The sequence below is a fragment of the Candida tropicalis genome (genome assembly GCF_000006335.3).
Source record: "Candida tropicalis MYA-3404 genomic scaffold supercont3.8, whole genome shotgun sequence".
NCBI lineage: Eukaryota > Fungi > Ascomycota > Pichiomycetes > Serinales > Debaryomycetaceae > Candida > Candida tropicalis.
The window spans coordinates 404,731-421,030 of NW_003020060.1; the positions used below are offsets into that span (position 1 = coordinate 404,731).

At 33.1% G+C, this 16,300-nt stretch overlaps 7 protein-coding genes and 1 non-coding gene across 8 annotated transcripts; 3 read left to right on the forward strand and 5 right to left on the reverse strand. All coding sequences in view use genetic code 12, as the record gives it.

Annotated features, from left to right (window-relative positions):
- Positions 1 to 944: 944 nt before the first annotated feature.
- On the reverse strand, positions 945 to 2,843 carry SPB1 (27S pre-rRNA (guanosine2922-2'-O)-methyltransferase; the record flags this gene model as incomplete). Its single annotated transcript, XM_002551060.1, has 1 exon — positions 945 to 2,843. One exon carries the CDS (start codon positions 2,841 to 2,843, stop codon positions 945 to 947), a length of 1,899 nt encoding a protein of 632 aa, XP_002551106.1.
- A 635-nt stretch (positions 2,844 to 3,478) lies between these two features.
- CTRG_06371 lies at positions 3,479 to 3,549 on the forward strand. Its single transcript has one exon. It is a non-coding gene; the product is annotated as a tRNA-Gly (tRNA).
- A 440-nt stretch (positions 3,550 to 3,989) lies between these two features.
- On the reverse strand, positions 3,990 to 4,544 carry CTRG_05405 (polyphosphatase; the record flags this gene model as incomplete). Its single annotated transcript, XM_002551061.1, has 1 exon — positions 3,990 to 4,544. One exon carries the CDS (start codon positions 4,542 to 4,544, stop codon positions 3,990 to 3,992), a length of 555 nt encoding a protein of 184 aa, XP_002551107.1.
- Positions 4,545 to 7,172: 2,628 nt separating this feature from the next.
- On the forward strand, positions 7,173 to 9,101 carry BMT6 (Bmt6p; the record flags this gene model as incomplete). The annotated part of the gene is made up of 1 exon (XM_002551062.1): positions 7,173 to 9,101. One exon carries the CDS (start codon positions 7,173 to 7,175, stop codon positions 9,099 to 9,101), a length of 1,929 nt encoding a protein of 642 aa, XP_002551108.1.
- Positions 9,102 to 9,272: 171 nt separating this feature from the next.
- ADO1 (adenosine kinase) lies at positions 9,273 to 10,385 on the reverse strand (the record flags this gene model as incomplete). Its single annotated transcript, XM_002551063.1, has 1 exon — positions 9,273 to 10,385. The coding sequence occupies one exon, from the start codon at positions 10,383 to 10,385 to the stop codon at positions 9,273 to 9,275; it is 1,113 nt and encodes a 370-aa protein (XP_002551109.1).
- A 294-nt stretch (positions 10,386 to 10,679) lies between these two features.
- Positions 10,680 to 12,410, reverse strand: PBP2 (Pbp2p; the record flags this gene model as incomplete). The annotated part of the gene is made up of 1 exon (XM_002551064.1): positions 10,680 to 12,410. The coding sequence occupies one exon, from the start codon at positions 12,408 to 12,410 to the stop codon at positions 10,680 to 10,682; it is 1,731 nt and encodes a 576-aa protein (XP_002551110.1).
- Positions 12,411 to 12,730: 320 nt separating this feature from the next.
- CTRG_05409 (uncharacterized protein) lies at positions 12,731 to 13,708 on the reverse strand (the record flags this gene model as incomplete). The annotated part of the gene is made up of 1 exon (XM_002551065.1): positions 12,731 to 13,708. One exon carries the CDS (start codon positions 13,706 to 13,708, stop codon positions 12,731 to 12,733), a length of 978 nt encoding a protein of 325 aa, XP_002551111.1.
- A 500-nt stretch (positions 13,709 to 14,208) lies between these two features.
- On the forward strand, positions 14,209 to 16,278 carry CTRG_05410 (dipeptidyl-peptidase III; the record flags this gene model as incomplete). Its single annotated transcript, XM_002551066.1, has 1 exon — positions 14,209 to 16,278. One exon carries the CDS (start codon positions 14,209 to 14,211, stop codon positions 16,276 to 16,278), a length of 2,070 nt encoding a protein of 689 aa, XP_002551112.1.
- Between the last annotated feature and the right edge of the window lie 22 nt (positions 16,279 to 16,300).

A 16,300-nucleotide genomic window follows, 5' to 3' on the forward strand; every position in this document is an offset into this window, starting at 1 on the left:
GAGGGTAAGGAACAGGGAGATAAATAATGACCACTTAGAACTGGAGATAAATAATGACAAAAGACAGAAAAAAAGAAAGCGAATGTGATTATTATATATGAATGAAAGGAGCGACTAGTCTAGGTGAGGTCTTTATTGTAAGTTGGTTGGTTGGTTGATTTAAAGAAAAAGGATTTCAAATTGATGTAGTTTTTAAATATCAAGTTTTTTTATTTTACTTTATTTAAAGCAAACAGAAAATTTTTCCTTTCCCTTTTCTGTGCCAAAATGTTCTATTATTAAATTTTGTTTGGTGCAGAGAAATCCAAAAGGGGAAAAAAGAAAAAAGAAATTCCTAGCCAACCCGACAGACAGCGCAGCACAGCACAGAACAGCTCTGAACAGCACAGCACAACATAAGACAGACAGACAGACAGACAGAAAAAATTGTTTGCAACATTGCAATGGACCTTTTTTTATTTTTATTTGTTAGTTGGTTCCACAAACTACTCCTCCAAGATATATCAAAGCCATGGTAAATGTGTCGTATACCTACTTACATATACTATTAGTATTAGTTTCATTGTACTACTTATTATTGTCAGCCTTGTAGATAATAACATCTTCTGGTGAATGTGTTGTTCGTGTGCGCGATGGTGGTGGTGGTGTTCGGGGCGTGGTCGGTGCTGTTACTGGGGGCATGGTTTGGCGCCGTCCCCTTTTTACTCCTCGTCCCGCGCCCCCTGAAAACGCGTCTAAATTTAGATAAAATTCTCCGTTTGACAAACATTTCCCAATTGGGAATAAATATAGCGCGCCTCATTTTACGATTTTAAACTTAACAAGAGATTTACATTTATAACGTCTGCTACTGATAATCTCCTAATTTGTGAACCTGATAATTAATTAATTAATTTATTTATTTGCTTACTTACTTACTTAGTAATATCACATGACAATTACATTTACTTTCTCTTTTTTGCAATTCTCTTCAATGCACGTTGTTCATTCTTCAGCACACCATCAACCATCTTATATTTACCTTTAACACCCTTTGGACGTCCAGATAAACCACGATTCGACCCACGAGCAACAATAACAGTAACTTTCTTCTTTTGTGGTTTTTTACTAATCTTCTTAACCATCTTATTATAATCAGATACATCTTCAATACTCTTCAATTTCTCAAATTTCTTTTGCATCTTCATCTTCTTTCTAGCAACTGCTTCAAGTGCCTTCTTTGATAACAGTCTTTTATTTTTTAATGCTTTCTTAGAGAGAAGTGCAGCATTGGAAATACCATCAGTAATAGCACGTTCATCTTCAAATCCCCAATTTCTATTAAATGAAGAATCAATAACATCATGTTTTTGTCCTAATGCAACTTTATGTGCCAATGTGAAAAATTCTGGTGAATCTTCATCAAGTGTAGCTCCACGTGCTGATGATGGAATAGGATCAATATCTGGAAGATCTCCCAAATCATCTTGATCTGGTCCATCAAATTCTTCAAGTTCTTCTTCATCTTCTTCGTCAGCACCATTTTTGGATTTAGAATCATCTTCATCAATTTCAATACCCGCATCGATATCTCCTGATTCAGCAGCAGCTTTATTATCCATTTCATTTTGAATGAAAATATCATCTCCAAAAGATTCCAAACCAGCGAAAATAGAATCAAATTCAAACACATTCTTACTAGCTTGTTTGCTTTGAGCTTTAATTTCTCTTAATTTCTTGACTCTTTTTTGTTTTTGTTTCTCCATTTTTTGCATAAGTTCTTGAAGTTCTCTATCAATTTTTTCTTCATCATTCAATTCTTCTTCGACATCAATTGGTGTTTTGTCAACTTTATCATTCAATCCTAATAAATCTCTAGCCTTTTGACGGAATCTGATCAAATGTTTAAATTCTTTTTTACCAAGAACTTTCAAATCTTTGGCACATTCAGCTAATTCAGGAGTGAAAATCTTCAGCTTGGTAATAATTTTCCATTCATGATCTTCATTTTTATCAGGGATATCAAATTTATTCAAAGTACCTAATTTATCAATTGGATCTTCTTCTTTAATAAATTCCATAATTGGCATAGTATGATATAATGTATAATCACCTTCTTCATAACCTTGTCTTTGTCTGGTACTAGCAAATTTTTCAGGATTGAACACTTTTGCTTCATTGTTTTGTTTTTCAGCTCCTAATTCTTCAAAAACTTCTTTTGGATCCAATAATCGAGGATCTAATTTCTTTGGTGCTTTAAATCCTTTACAAACAACGAAAATTTCTGCAGATACATTTCTTGAAGCTGGTGGTTTAGTTGCTTCAACTTTTTCAAACAATTGCTGGAAAACCCACATTAAATTATTATAATCTCTTGATCTGAAAATTTTGGTAACAAATGTTCCTCCTGCGGCTAAATTTTCAACTGCTAATTTTAAAGCTTGTAAAGTTAATTGAGATTGTGTGAAAGCATCTTGAACCCAACCCAAACCAACATTAGGAGCACCATCATGTAATACAGTATCTGCTTTCCAAGTTTTCATATGACCTCTTAATCTACTTCTACAATCTTCAGTAGTAATATCTGATTGAAAAGTAATAACATTAGGTAATGGCTTAATTGGTACAATATCAACCCCAATAATTAATGAATTAACGGGACATAATTGTGAAGCTACTTGACACCAAGAACCTGGAGCAGCACACAAATCTATAACAACTTTGGATTTTTCTAAAAAATGTCCATATTTTTCATTAATTTGAATGATTTTAAAAGAAGAACGAGCTCTGTACCCTTTTTCTTTCGCAAGGTAATAGTATCTATCTAAACGACCTTTACTATGTTTCTTTTGTTGTTTACCCATGGTTTGATATGTAGTTGATTGAAATAAAGTAGATTATGGGTTTTTATTCCCTACATATTCGAAAAAAAAAAAATTACAGATGAGATGCGATAAATGGGAGAAAGAGAGAGAGAAAGAAAAAAAAAATATTTGGTTGATAGCACACGACCTGGTTAAGTATGTGCTAAGAAGATCAATACCGGTTGTAGATGTTTTAAGAGTTGATGGGTATTAGTTGTATATAAAAATGAAATGATGTAGTAATGGGATTTTGGAAGTTGGGGAAATTTAACTAGGATTATATTATGATTTGTTTGAATATTTATCTTTTTTGAAAACTTTTTGCTAGAAAGTTCAAATAAAATAGGGCATCTAAAATTTAATCCAAAGAAAATCCATGAAACGACTCTATGAATATACTCCAGTTACTTTAGGAATGTGATAAAAGAGCTTCCTATTGCTACTTTATGATAGTTAACCAAAATATAACTATTTATAAGGTGGCGTGTTGCGATGACATAGTCAGTACGAAAGAAAGTGAAAATTTTGGCTTAGGCAATAAGAACATCAATTTGGTCGAGTTGAAACACTCAGGCTTAGGAGATATTCTTGACATTCACCGAGGAACATGCGGTTCGAAAACTGCAGAGTCTAAGGGAACGTTGGTATAGTGGTAGAACATCAGCCTTCCAAGCTGAGGACACGGGTTCGATTCCCGTACGTTTCATTTTTTTCCTTCGGATTAGACTCTTTTTTTTACAACCAGAAAAGACGAACTGGGGAATCTATATAGGATAAACCGTTCTCATTAAGGTATAATAAGTTGATCAGAAAGACGTACCATTTGATGAAAAAAGAAATAAACTAGTAGAGATTCTTTCTTTTGAAGATGCTGAAATGAACATATACATCAAAGCAATTTTACCTGGGAAATAATTACCACATCCGTCTCTGAATTTTCTTAACTGTGAAAATAAACTGTAGGCTTACTGTAAAATTGTACACATATGTTAGAAAATGAATAGTTTGGAACCCGAACTAGATTTGCAAAATTCTAAAGCAATGTATATTTTGAGCCCTTTTTCCTTAAACCACTACAGATTGCAAAAAAATGTCCATCATCAATACCCACATGAATGTATATTTTTTTGAATACTACATATATTTCTAATAATTATTTCCATCAGAATCCTTTATAATAGAAGACAGATCTAATGCATCTACTAATTCTGGTCTTTTCAGTTTAATTAATTCATGTTTTGCTTCTGAATAAGTGCACCATCTTCTTTGTCTTTTATTCATTTCTGGCCATTCCGTACTTAATTTATCAACTTGTAATTCAAAAAAATGAAATTCAGATTTTGGAGTTGCAATATCAGGATTAAATTCTCCTTTAATTATAGGAGCTTTATTACCTCTAGAATCAAGAACAACTGGTAATTTTTTAAGTATAATTCCTTCAACTCCTGCTTCTTCCCATGTTTCTCTAACTGCTGTTTCTAATTCTGATTCATCTAATTCATTTCCTCCTTTAGGTATAATCCATTTATTTTTATGTTTAGATGATGATATCATAATTATTTTATCTTTGGTTTCATCAAGACATATACATCCAGCTACGATTCTAGCTCCTGTTTCTGAATTATAACGTTGATTTTCTCTTCCTTCTCTTGCTTTACTGGATTTCACAGGTAAATTGGGATTTTCATAAGGTTGTTCCATGGTATTTAGTTGAAATATATATTATTCTAAAAAAAAATTAATGTATTATTGGAGAATTGGTAATTTCTGTAGGAACAAAAATTTCAAAATTGCAAAAATCGGTAAGAATGGAAATTTAACAATACACAAGTATGATAAGGACAGTTAGAATAAAGAATTGGTGAGTATACTTGAATCTAAAAATCAATTGAGTAGATGTCAAATTATTTGCTATAAATTATGGGGATAAGAACATTGGGTGAATTCAAATGGCTTTGCAATTCAATTTTCAATTGTTGAGAATTTTGCACATCCGCACTACCCATTTCAAACATGTGCACGTGACAAAGTGTTTTTTTGTATACAACAAACAACTATGAATTGCATTATTCTAGTAGTCTATTTAGTTGCTACAACAACTGAGATGTATTCATTTCACATATTCTAATAATCAATCACAGTCATAATATAAGTTTGCTGAAAAAAAATCATCAACTGATGGGGAGTATAGATTACAACTTGCTGATTCGACTATGATATTTAAGTTAATTCACCTTTTAATATGAGAACATTATAAAATCACCAATGTGGTAATAAATTAGTACATAATTCATTTCCATTTTGATGATTGTGCTGCAATTTTCGTGTATTAATTTTAACCTTATTTTGCAACAATTTTTTTGCAAAAAATCAAAATTAATAGGAAGAAAAGATCAAGTGGCAGAATAAGAACACAGATCAAATATCCGTTGTATTTCCTCTCATGCTTACTATCAATTTGCCAAAAAATAAACAAATTATAATAAAAAACCAAACACTTAAAACTTTGCATGTTTACACAAGTCGGGAGAATACCATATTTTCATTGTCAAATCACTAAATATTGATATTATCAATTTCCTTGAGAATCAATGCCAATCAACGGTGCGGATCATAGAGGAAAGGGGGAGATGGAGCAATGTAAAATATTATTTGAGGAGTAGATCTCTATGTCAGCCCCCCTTTTTTTGTTGATTTACTTCATAATACACAAACTGAAATCTTACAAAAAGTTACCCCAAAGAAACTAAATAAACGAGATGGATCAGATTAATATTAATGACATGTAGAGTCATAGCCAACATCCAATAGACTCTATGATTAACATACTTTGTCTAATCTAATGTTCACAATCATTGAATTGATAGTGAGGAGGCAAAGTACATTGACATGTATTGGTGCAATGCATCACCAAAGAAAGTCAATCTCAATTGCCATTACATTATTATTTATTTTTATTTTTCTTATTTTGCTATAACTGAGATCTTTACACTGAGTAACTTACAATGAGACTGGTTCGTAAATGATAAAAATTCATGACCTTTCAGTATTGTAATAATACTATAACCACCATTACCAATGATGTGTTTCAATTGTTTAAAGAACAATATTCAAGATAAGAGTCGTGTATCTTAGACCATGATTCAGCTGTACAATTGTGAATTTCTTTTTTTTTTTTTGCATTGTGACACTACCTTTATTTCTCTTTGTAACACGTATTTGTCATCACCAGATTTTGAATGAATTGCCGGTCTAAAAATAAAAAGTTAGGTGTTGAAGTGAATTAATGTGAAGTAAAGTAAAGTGAAGACAAAGAAAAGGGAAGGGGTTCAAGAGAAAGGGAGAGAGAGAAAAAAAAGAAAGGAAATGCAGAATAAGAAACATGAGTATACGTTTAGAGGCGCATGGTTGAACCACAACAGATTTACTCGTGTGGGTGTATATAACTATCTATTTAAATAGTGACTTTTTTTTGACTTACAACAACTGCAAATGGATGAACATTAACAGAATATATTCATTAATAATTTGCTACAAATCATTGGATAACGGGGGAGGGGGGGATCATCATCATCAGAAATGTACGTGAGCTATTGTCTCTGTGTTATGTGTTCTAAATTTAACCATTGTTGCGTTTCAAAACAGGCAGTGGAATTTTTCATTCTCTGCAAGTTGCGAAAAATACCAAACACAATAAACTCAAACATATACACACAGAGTGGAACCGTCAATGGACCCGACTCGTATCAGAAACTGACTTCTCCTAGATTGTTAGATAAGATGGTTCTAACTTCTGTTGTGTTATACACTTATTGACCATAATCTAAAAGAGCAAAGCATAAAGATAAGACAAGAAATGACGAAGAAGAAGAAGAAAGCAAGGCTGAGGGTGAGAAGAGTGAAACAATGGTACAAAATAGTAATAACTGCATTTTACTAAGCTACAAGATTCTTTGTGATGTTCTTCTTGTTCTTATTCGAATGTAAAAGCTAATTATTATATTCGTAACTTTTATTTTTTGTTAGCACAGAAGCTAGATGTTACAATGTGCCTTGTTTTCAAGCAGAACTCATCTGTTTTTCTTTTTCTTATTTGTTTTCATTCTTCTGCTCAGGTGAATTTTTTTTTTATTTTTATTTTGATTTTTATTTTGATTTTGGTTTTTCATCTTCACTTTCACTTTCACTTTTTTGTTTTGATTTGATAAATCACGTCGGTATTGTGCATTAACCTATTCCATTTGCAATTGAGATAGTTCCCCTTAAGGCAGTTACTTCTACTACTACTATCACTACTACCAGTCATCATTGCCATCTGTTATTCTCAAGATGCTTCCTAATTATTCCATTGATTCCGTTCAAGGGATAAAGAACATTAAACCTGGTATGATCAAAGGGTTCAACAATTTACGAAAATTAACAACTTCTCAATATAGAAGATTGACTATTGGTATCATAATACTATTCATCTTGGTTTATCCCTTGCATTACTTATCAAGACATCCTTTGGATTCCATGGTTAATTTCAAATATGTGGACCCATTCAATGATGAATCTCGACAATATACCAGTATACAAAAGGGTGAAAACTATTCATTGGTTATATTCCCACAGAATTTTACAATTAATGAACAAGAAGTACGCGTTAAATTCAATATCAGCGAAGATGATGTAATTGAACAAATCTTATCCCAGGACTCTACCATTGTTCCAAAAGAAGTATTTGATGAACAAACTTCACTTCACAAGATCAAAGTATTCAATTCAATGTCTGATTCAGAAAATTGTGATGATTTTAAAACCGAAACACAATTAAGCATATCTGATAATAAAATAATAAGACAAGATTTTGAAATCATGTTGCAAAAATTGGATTATCAATTGAAAAACGATCAAGCCATCTCAAAATTAGCTTCCTTTTTCCAAGACAAATTGGATTTCTATTTGAAATGGAAAGTATATCATTTTCATTTTTATCAGTTTGCTGGAACTTCAGTTTATTTGAAAAATCATGGTGTTCATTTAATGGTCAGCAGAGTTATCCATTCATTAAAAGGGAGAAAAGGTGATCCACAAATTTCATTATTATATGCCCAAGTATATGACAACAATTGGCAAGAATTAACCAATGTTGATTTAGTATTACCTGTCCGTGATATCCATGGAGAGAAAGTAATGCAAAAATTATCATTTCCACGTTTTTTGCCAACTCCATTTTATCATAATTCCGAATTCACTAAAGAAAGATGGTACGGTCCTGAAGATGCTCGTATGTTACTTTCAGTAAATGAAGATGGTGACGAAGAACCAGTGATTATCTACAATGCATTCCATAGAAAAGTTCATAATCAAACAGTGGTTCCAACCAATGATAAAATGGTTACTTTGAATTTTGATTTCTTTCGTTCAATGTTTATTACATGGCCATTTAGATATCAATTGGCCAAAGAAAACATGGATGGTATTCCAAATGAGGAATTTGCTAAAGTCATTTACAATAAAGCATTGGAATTAAAAATCGAGGGCCAACCTCGAAAACCAGTTGAAAAAAACTGGACTCCATTTTTTGATACAAACCAGAAAAATTCCAAAGCAATTCATATGGTATATCAATGGGATGGTTTACAGATATTGAAATGTGATCTTGATAATTTAGCTAGTGAAGATGGTGGAATTACAAATTATAGTTCATGTCGACTTGATTTTGAAGAACCAATTACTGAAATTCAGGATGCTTTTGGTCCAGTTAGAGGAGGTACAGAATTGATCCCAATTCCACTGAATCCAAATGTATGGATTGGATTCTTGAGAGCTCATATTGATAATTGTGGTTGTGGTAAGGCCATGTATAGACCCAACTTGGTTATATTGGAAAAACAATTGGAACAATTTAAAGTTACTCATTTATCATCATATATGTCATTGGAAATCCCTGTTCCAGGTTGGAAAGATCCCGATGTTCAATGTGCAACTAAAGATCCAAGTGCTTTAATTCCAAATGGTATTTCTAATTGGGAAACTCAAGGTGATCAAGATGTTTTAACCATGTCATTATCGGTTGCTGATGAAAAAAATCTACTTATAAATATTCATAATTTAAACAAAACAATTAAGGATTTGAGGAATGGAGTATCAAGAATTGATTGGACATCAAAGGAGTTTAAACTGAGACAAATGAAATGTGTCATTGAATACTCTAGTAACTTTTGTCAAGCATATGGTCAATATCAGTTAGGAAAAACTGGAACATTTGAATAGGGGTGCAACAATAATTAATAATTTTAATGAAATAAATGTAGTATATTAAACCTGTTGAAGTATAGAGATACAATAATAATAATAATAATAATAATAATCAAAATAATAATAAAAGTAATTAATAATTCTATAACCCATGTTGAAATGAATAAGTAAACATACCAATCCCCTCTACTTAGTGTAAGTTTGTTTTGGGAATGGGAAAGTTGGACCAACTTGTTGAATAGACAAAGCAGCAGCCCATTGACCAACATCAACTGAATCAGGTAAAGATTTACCTTCAACCAAAGAAGCAATGAAACCAGCAGCAAAAGCATCACCAGCACCATTAGTATCAACGACTTTTTCTTTAGCTAATTCTTTAACTGGATATTGATTAACTTCAAAAGAATCTTTATCAGAATCATAAGTAACAGTAACAGTTGGTTCTAAACCTTGAGTGAAAATAACAGTTCTTGATCTTTGTTTATTTTCTTTTGGTAATTTAGCAACAATTTTAGCAATTTCAACAACATCATCAGTTTTCAAATCATGACTTTCAGCATAAGCAGCAGCTTCACTTTCATTAGCAATAACATAATCAACAAATGGTAAAACTTCATCTAATTGTTGTTTGAAAAATTGAGCAATAAATGGAGCAGAAAAATTCAAAGCTAATGGTTTATTAGTTTCACTAGCATGTTTACCTAATAATTTAATAGCATCTGGAGAAACAGTTAAATGGAAACCACCAATATAATAATGAGAAGCTTGTTCAACAATTTCCCAATTTTCTGGTTTTTTCAAATGTTCTGGTTTAAAATGATTAGCAGCAGCTAAATCAGTAACTAAAGATCTATGATGATCATAAATCAAAGCAGCACATTTACCAGTAGCAATATCTTCTTGAACTTGATATTTAGTAGTTAAACCATATTCTTCATTAGCTTGATTTAATCTTTCAGCATAAATATCTTTACCAACAGATCCAAAATAAACAACAGATTTTGGTGGTAAAATATATTGAGCACCTCTAGCAGTATTTTGAGCAGCACCACCAGCAACTAAAACCAAATCATCTCTTTTAATCAATTCTTCAAAAATTGGCATGTGTTTTGCATCAGCTAAAATAGCATCATTGTCTTTCAATTCATATTTTTTCAAATATTCTTGATCAACATTGGCTTGTAAATCCAATAATGGGTTACCCAAACAAACTAATTTATATGAAGACATTGCAGTACTCAGTAATCTTTTAAAGATGGTAGATTTGAATAATAGTAGATTTCTGTTCATCGTTAACATTAAGAAAAAAAAAAAAATTGTTGGATGAAAATTTTTCGTCGTTGTTTGGGCTACGATTGTGTGGAGTACTTTTGTGTCACACGTTATAAACGAAATCTCGTGGTTTTCTACCCAATAAGCAAAAAAAAAAAAATCTTAGATCTCGTAACTGAGGCACGTGCAAGAGAGTCCACATGACTATTACTATGTCAATGCTAATCAAAGGTGTACTTATACATTACTAATACTACTTTATTGGAGAAAATTGGAGCTATATACTATTAAACATTTGATGCAATATCACCCGTTTCACACTCAACGTGTGTTTCTTTCTCTATCGGCATTTATTCTTTGATTTATCAAATAAATCGCAGTTTGAATAGAATTCATCGATCCTGTCAAGGTTAATTTTCTGATATTGGTCATACCTCTACCTCCTCCCAACATTATGGATTGACCTTTGTCTGGTTCGATCTTGACGTATGTACATGCACTTGTTTCTCTTATATGTTTGATATTGTTACCTCCTTTACCAATGACGGAACCAATACTTGAATTAGCAACAAATACATCCTGATTGAATTTCTCAGGACCAGCTTGGACTGGTTGATGAGTAATAACTTCTCCAATTAAAGTGTTTCCAAATTCATCAGTGTACTGACTTTGAGGTGGCACATTGATTGAAGGCTGCATTCCACGAGTTGGCATTTGATTAGGACTAGACACCATGGATGTACCAAACTGTTGTGGTTGAACTGAAGGTTGAAACATCATTGAAAAGTTATAAGGAGACTGCTGTTGTGGCGGTTGTTGTTGTTGGTGATGCAGTGATTTACCATATGGTGGCATCTTTGGTTGATAAGCCATTGGGTTATTGTATGATGAGTGGTTTGATGAATGTCGTGGTGGTTGCTGCTGTTGATGTAACTGCAGTTGTTGATGATGATTACCAGTTCTACCTCCAAGTTGCTGGTCACGAGAATCTCCACCGTATCTATTATTTTCTGGATTGTACAAAATAATCTTGTTTTTCTTTAAAACTTCTTGATGTTCAAGGATAACTTGGGAAATGTAATAAACAGCAATGTGAATAGCATCACCAACCCCCATAACAGACAAGACACGATCAGTAGAATATGGCAACGGAGTTTCTGCAGCTTTTAGTTTTGCAGCAGAATTTTCTTCAATTTCTCTAAATTTTAAACCCAGCTTACCGATTATAAACCCAATCAATGGATGTGGAATTAACAATTTCAAGTTATATTGTAGTGAATTGATACTAGCAGGTTCGTCTTCAGGTTCATTCAAAATAACCCTGGTGATCAATCCAAAAGCTCTAGCAACATTTTCAGCAGGTCCTTTAACAGTAACAATTCTTTCTGGAACACCTTTCAAATTATCACTTACAGTGATTCTAACAGCCGCCTTTTCTCTGAGATGACTGATGGTTTCTCCCTTTTTCCCCACAATTGCACTGGCTTCCTTAACAGGACAATACATTCTAAACAGGACAAATGTAGGATCATCCTTTTCACGATGGTTGGAAATTGGCTTGGAAGATGATGAAGGTTCTTCTGCATGTGATTCGGTAGATGCTTCTGGTACATAAGCTGGCTCGAGAGTAGCATCTTGCTTAGCAGAGCTGTCATTTGTTTCATCCTTCTCACCTGATTCATCTTGTGGATCCTTCTCAACAGGTGCATCTCGTTCTCCATTATCTTCATCATTAGTGAAATGATTATTGTTGTTATTATCATTAATCTTTGGAGCAGTATGTTGTAATTCTTCTTCTTTATCATGCAAATCCAATTGTTCACTATCTAATGCAACTCTCTTGGCTGAATATGCTTTACCAATATCACCACTATTATGAGCTGTAGAGTCTTCTAAACTATCATTATCTTCAGTGTCTTCATTTTTTCTTTTCAAAGTAGTGGATGGATTGCTGGTGACTTCTGTAGATGGAATTTCTGGAGGTGGAGTGACAATTGAATCATTAGGCTCATCAACATTGAGCTGATTAGAATCACTACTACTATCTGACATGATTATAAATAGACAACAAACAACAAAAAGACCGCTAACGTTGTGGTTTTTTTTTTTATTTTGTTATTGAAAAGTTGTTTTACTTCACGCCTTCTATTTTTTTTTTTCCTTCCCTTTCTATGGGTTTTTTTTTTGTTTGGTTGATGGAGGAGAGGAAGCAAATTTGGGTTGTCTCTCTCTTTTTTTTGTCACTGTCGACACGACCACTTGAAAATTTTTAAATTCAATTTTTTTTGGCGTGTCACTTCCCTTGCATTTGAGTGGTACACTACCTGTAGTATTAAACATTTATATTTACATTAACAAAACCCTATTTACTGTTACTTTTGCAATAGCTGTTTCCTACGTTTCTCTTCTTCTTTTGCTTGAAGATACAAATCATCCTGCTTGACATTCATACGTTCAAGGAATGCTTGTTTATCCAAATAACCACCTTTATTATGTGTTTTCAACTCTTCATTGATCTTTCTCTTATCAACGAAACTTGCCCAGTCCAAACGTGATTTTTCAAGTGTAGATAACTTCATTTTCTTTGAATTTGAATTTACTTCCAAGAATCTATCAATCAATGATGGTCTTTTAAGTTTAATTCTCAATTCTTTAGTTTCCTTTGTGACTGGATCAGTTCGAAACACATTCACATGTGAACGTCTATATGGGATTTCATTATCCACAGTGGCACTTGATATACTACTAGTAGAATTAATATAAGCTTTAGCCTCTTGTGAATTCTCATCAACCATTTTAGTTTCGGTTATTAGTTTCCCGGCAAATGTATAGTTTATTTGGATCTTGATTTGTTTTGGTGCCAGAGGATCTCTCACTTCTGAAACAACCTGCTCCTCTTTACCTTCCTTAGTTTTATCATCGTTACGTTCAGAATCTAGTATATCATACACCAGTTTTGCTGTTTTCAAACTATCAAATATCGAGTTAATATCCAAATCTGATTGTTCTTTCACCAAACCAGTTTTCTGATCCACTTCGAAATTCCCAATGAATTTAGTTTGTTTAGATATCTTTGCATTTAATAACTGTGATCGCGTTCTTACTTGTGATGTATTGGATTCAATAGTTGAATAATCCGGAATCTTTGAAGATTTGATATCTTCGTCCTCATCTTCATCTTCACTTATTGCTTCTTCGTCCTGTTGTTTCTTTTCTGGGTCATAATCTTCGTCCTCCTCATCATCATCATCTTCATCCTCACCCTCTTCATTTAGACTGGTTTGCCTTTTGTTGACTTTTTCATCAAGTACCACTACTTGATGCTCATCACTAGTTTCTTTCTTTGCCATGGATGTTTAATGCCTCTCTTTCTCTCTCTCTCTGTGATGTCAGGTGTATAAATAAATAAATCTGTGCCTCTTCGTGCCGTTTAGTTTTCCAAAAAAAATTTCTATTTATAAGTTACTCAAAAACAACAAAAATAGTTCAGCTTAATTCGATAATTTAAATTGGAAACCTTTATTGATACTTGGCCAACTAAAAAGAAAGCGACGATTTTTTTGTTTGCGTGGGCCGTTTTTTCGTGTGGCACGCTCCGAGTTTGTGAGAGTCGTGGGGCGATTGATAATGAAACAGAAAATTACAATCCAATTCTCTGACTTCTCTTTTTGCCACAATAAGTATTTAAATACCCATTCATCTTCCTTCAATTATCCAGTTTTAGTCAATACCTTTTCTTTTGGAAGAATAAGAAAGAACTTGCTTGTTAGTAATTGTACTAATTTTTTTTATTCATTATCTACAAAAATTTTGAATAAATATCTATTACACCTTTCCCTTATTATCAATCATGTCAGCCAACAAGGAATTATTCTATGCCGACGTTGATTCACCAATCGTCGTCTTGTCTGCTTTGAAACATTTCAATGCCTTATCAACAGACAAAGCCAAAAAATACGCTCATTATTTATCTAGAGCTTCATTCCACGGTACAAGAGCTGTTTTGAGATCAGTTTCTCCAGAAAGTGAAAATATTTATGATATGATTTTAGCCATTCATGCCAAATTAGGAACTCCTAAATCTGCCGAAGAATACACTGAAAAATTGGCCCCATTGGATGCCAAAGACGTTCAATATTACTTGGATTATGCTTTGCAATTTTTGGATAATGCTGGTAATTTCAAATCTTTTGGGGATAAGAAATTCATTCCACGTTTATCTGTTGAAAAGTTCGACCAATTGATTGAAATTGTCAATGACAAGCAAATTAGTGACTTGTATGCTAAAGTTAAGGAACCAATGTTTAGCACTGAAAAGGGATTGTTGGGTTACCCTGCTGCCGGACACGTTTCCAACTATTACCCAAACAGTGAAGATATCACCAAAGCTGAAATTGTTGCTGTTAACCAATTATTGGCCAGTAAAGGAATTATGCCAGAAAACACCAGAGTTGAAAAGATATCTGATTCTGAATATATTGTTCATGTTGCATCTGCTGAAACCACCAACAAAACTGACTATTATCCTCAAGATAAATTGACTTCTGAAGATGGTAAATTCTCTGTTACTTTTAAATTTGGTGATCACAGTCCTGAATTTGCCAAGATTGTTGAAAATTTCAAGAAAGCTTTACCATATGTTGCTAATGAAACCCAAGAAAGATTACTCAAATACTATATTGAATCCTTTTCTACCGGTTCTATGAATGCCCACAAGAAATCACAAATTGAATGGGTTAAAGATTTGAAACCAGAAGTTGAATCCAACATTGGTTTCATTGAAACTTACAGAGACCCATCTGGTGTTAGAGGTGAATGGGAAGGTTTGGTTGCCATGGTCAACCATGAAAGAACTGCTAAATTTAGCAAATTGGTTGACAATGCTGGATTTTTCATTGCCAAATTGCCTTGGGATAAAATTTATGAAAAGGATACTTTTACTCCACCTGATTTCACTTCTTTGGAAGTTTTAACTTTTGCCGGTTCTGGTGCTCCAGCTGGTATCAACATTCCAAATTATGATGATGTTAGATTAAATTATGGTTTCAAGAACGTCTCCTTGGGTAATGTCTTGTCAGCTTCACCAAAAAATCCAAAAACCAAAGAAGTTATTACATTCATTAGCGAAGACTTGGAAGAAGGATTTAAGAAATGGCGTGATATCGCTTTCGAAGTCCAAGTTGGTTTGCACGAATTATTGGGTCACGGTAGTTGTAAACTTTTACAAGAAGTTGCTCCTGGTGAATTCAACTTTCCAAAAGATTTGGATGTTAAAAGTTACTACAAACCAAACGAAACTTGGGGTTCCGCATTTGGTCAAATTGCTGGTTCTTATGAAGAATGTCGTGCTGAATTGGTTGCTTTATACTTGATTTTGAGCCAACCAAAAGAAGTTTTGCCAATTTTTGATATTGTTACCGAAGAAGACCAAACCAAGGTTAAATTCTTTTCTGCTTTAATGATGATCAGAGCTGGTTTACTCGGATTGGAATTCTGGGATCCTAAATCCGAAAAATGGGGTCAACCACATATGCAAGCCAGATTTGCCATTATGAAACAATTACACAAGGCTGGTGTTTTCAAGTATGAATTTGATGGTGAAAATCTTACTATTATTATGGATGAACTGAAATTGAATGATGGCACTGCTGTCAATGCACTCGGTGACTTCTTATCGAACCTTCATGTATTCAAATGTACTTGTCAAGTTAAAGCTGGTACTGATTACTACTTGGAAAAATCCAGAGTTGATCCAGAATACAGTAGATTCAGAGATATTGTATTGAGAGAAAAGAGACCAAGAAAGAAGGTTATTCAAGCCAACACCTTTTTGAATGAAGAAACTGGTGAAATTACTGTTGTTGAATATGAAGAAAGTGAAGTTGGTATGATTCAAAGTTACTATGATAGAAATATCTAGACTTTATATAGGCATAGAAAGC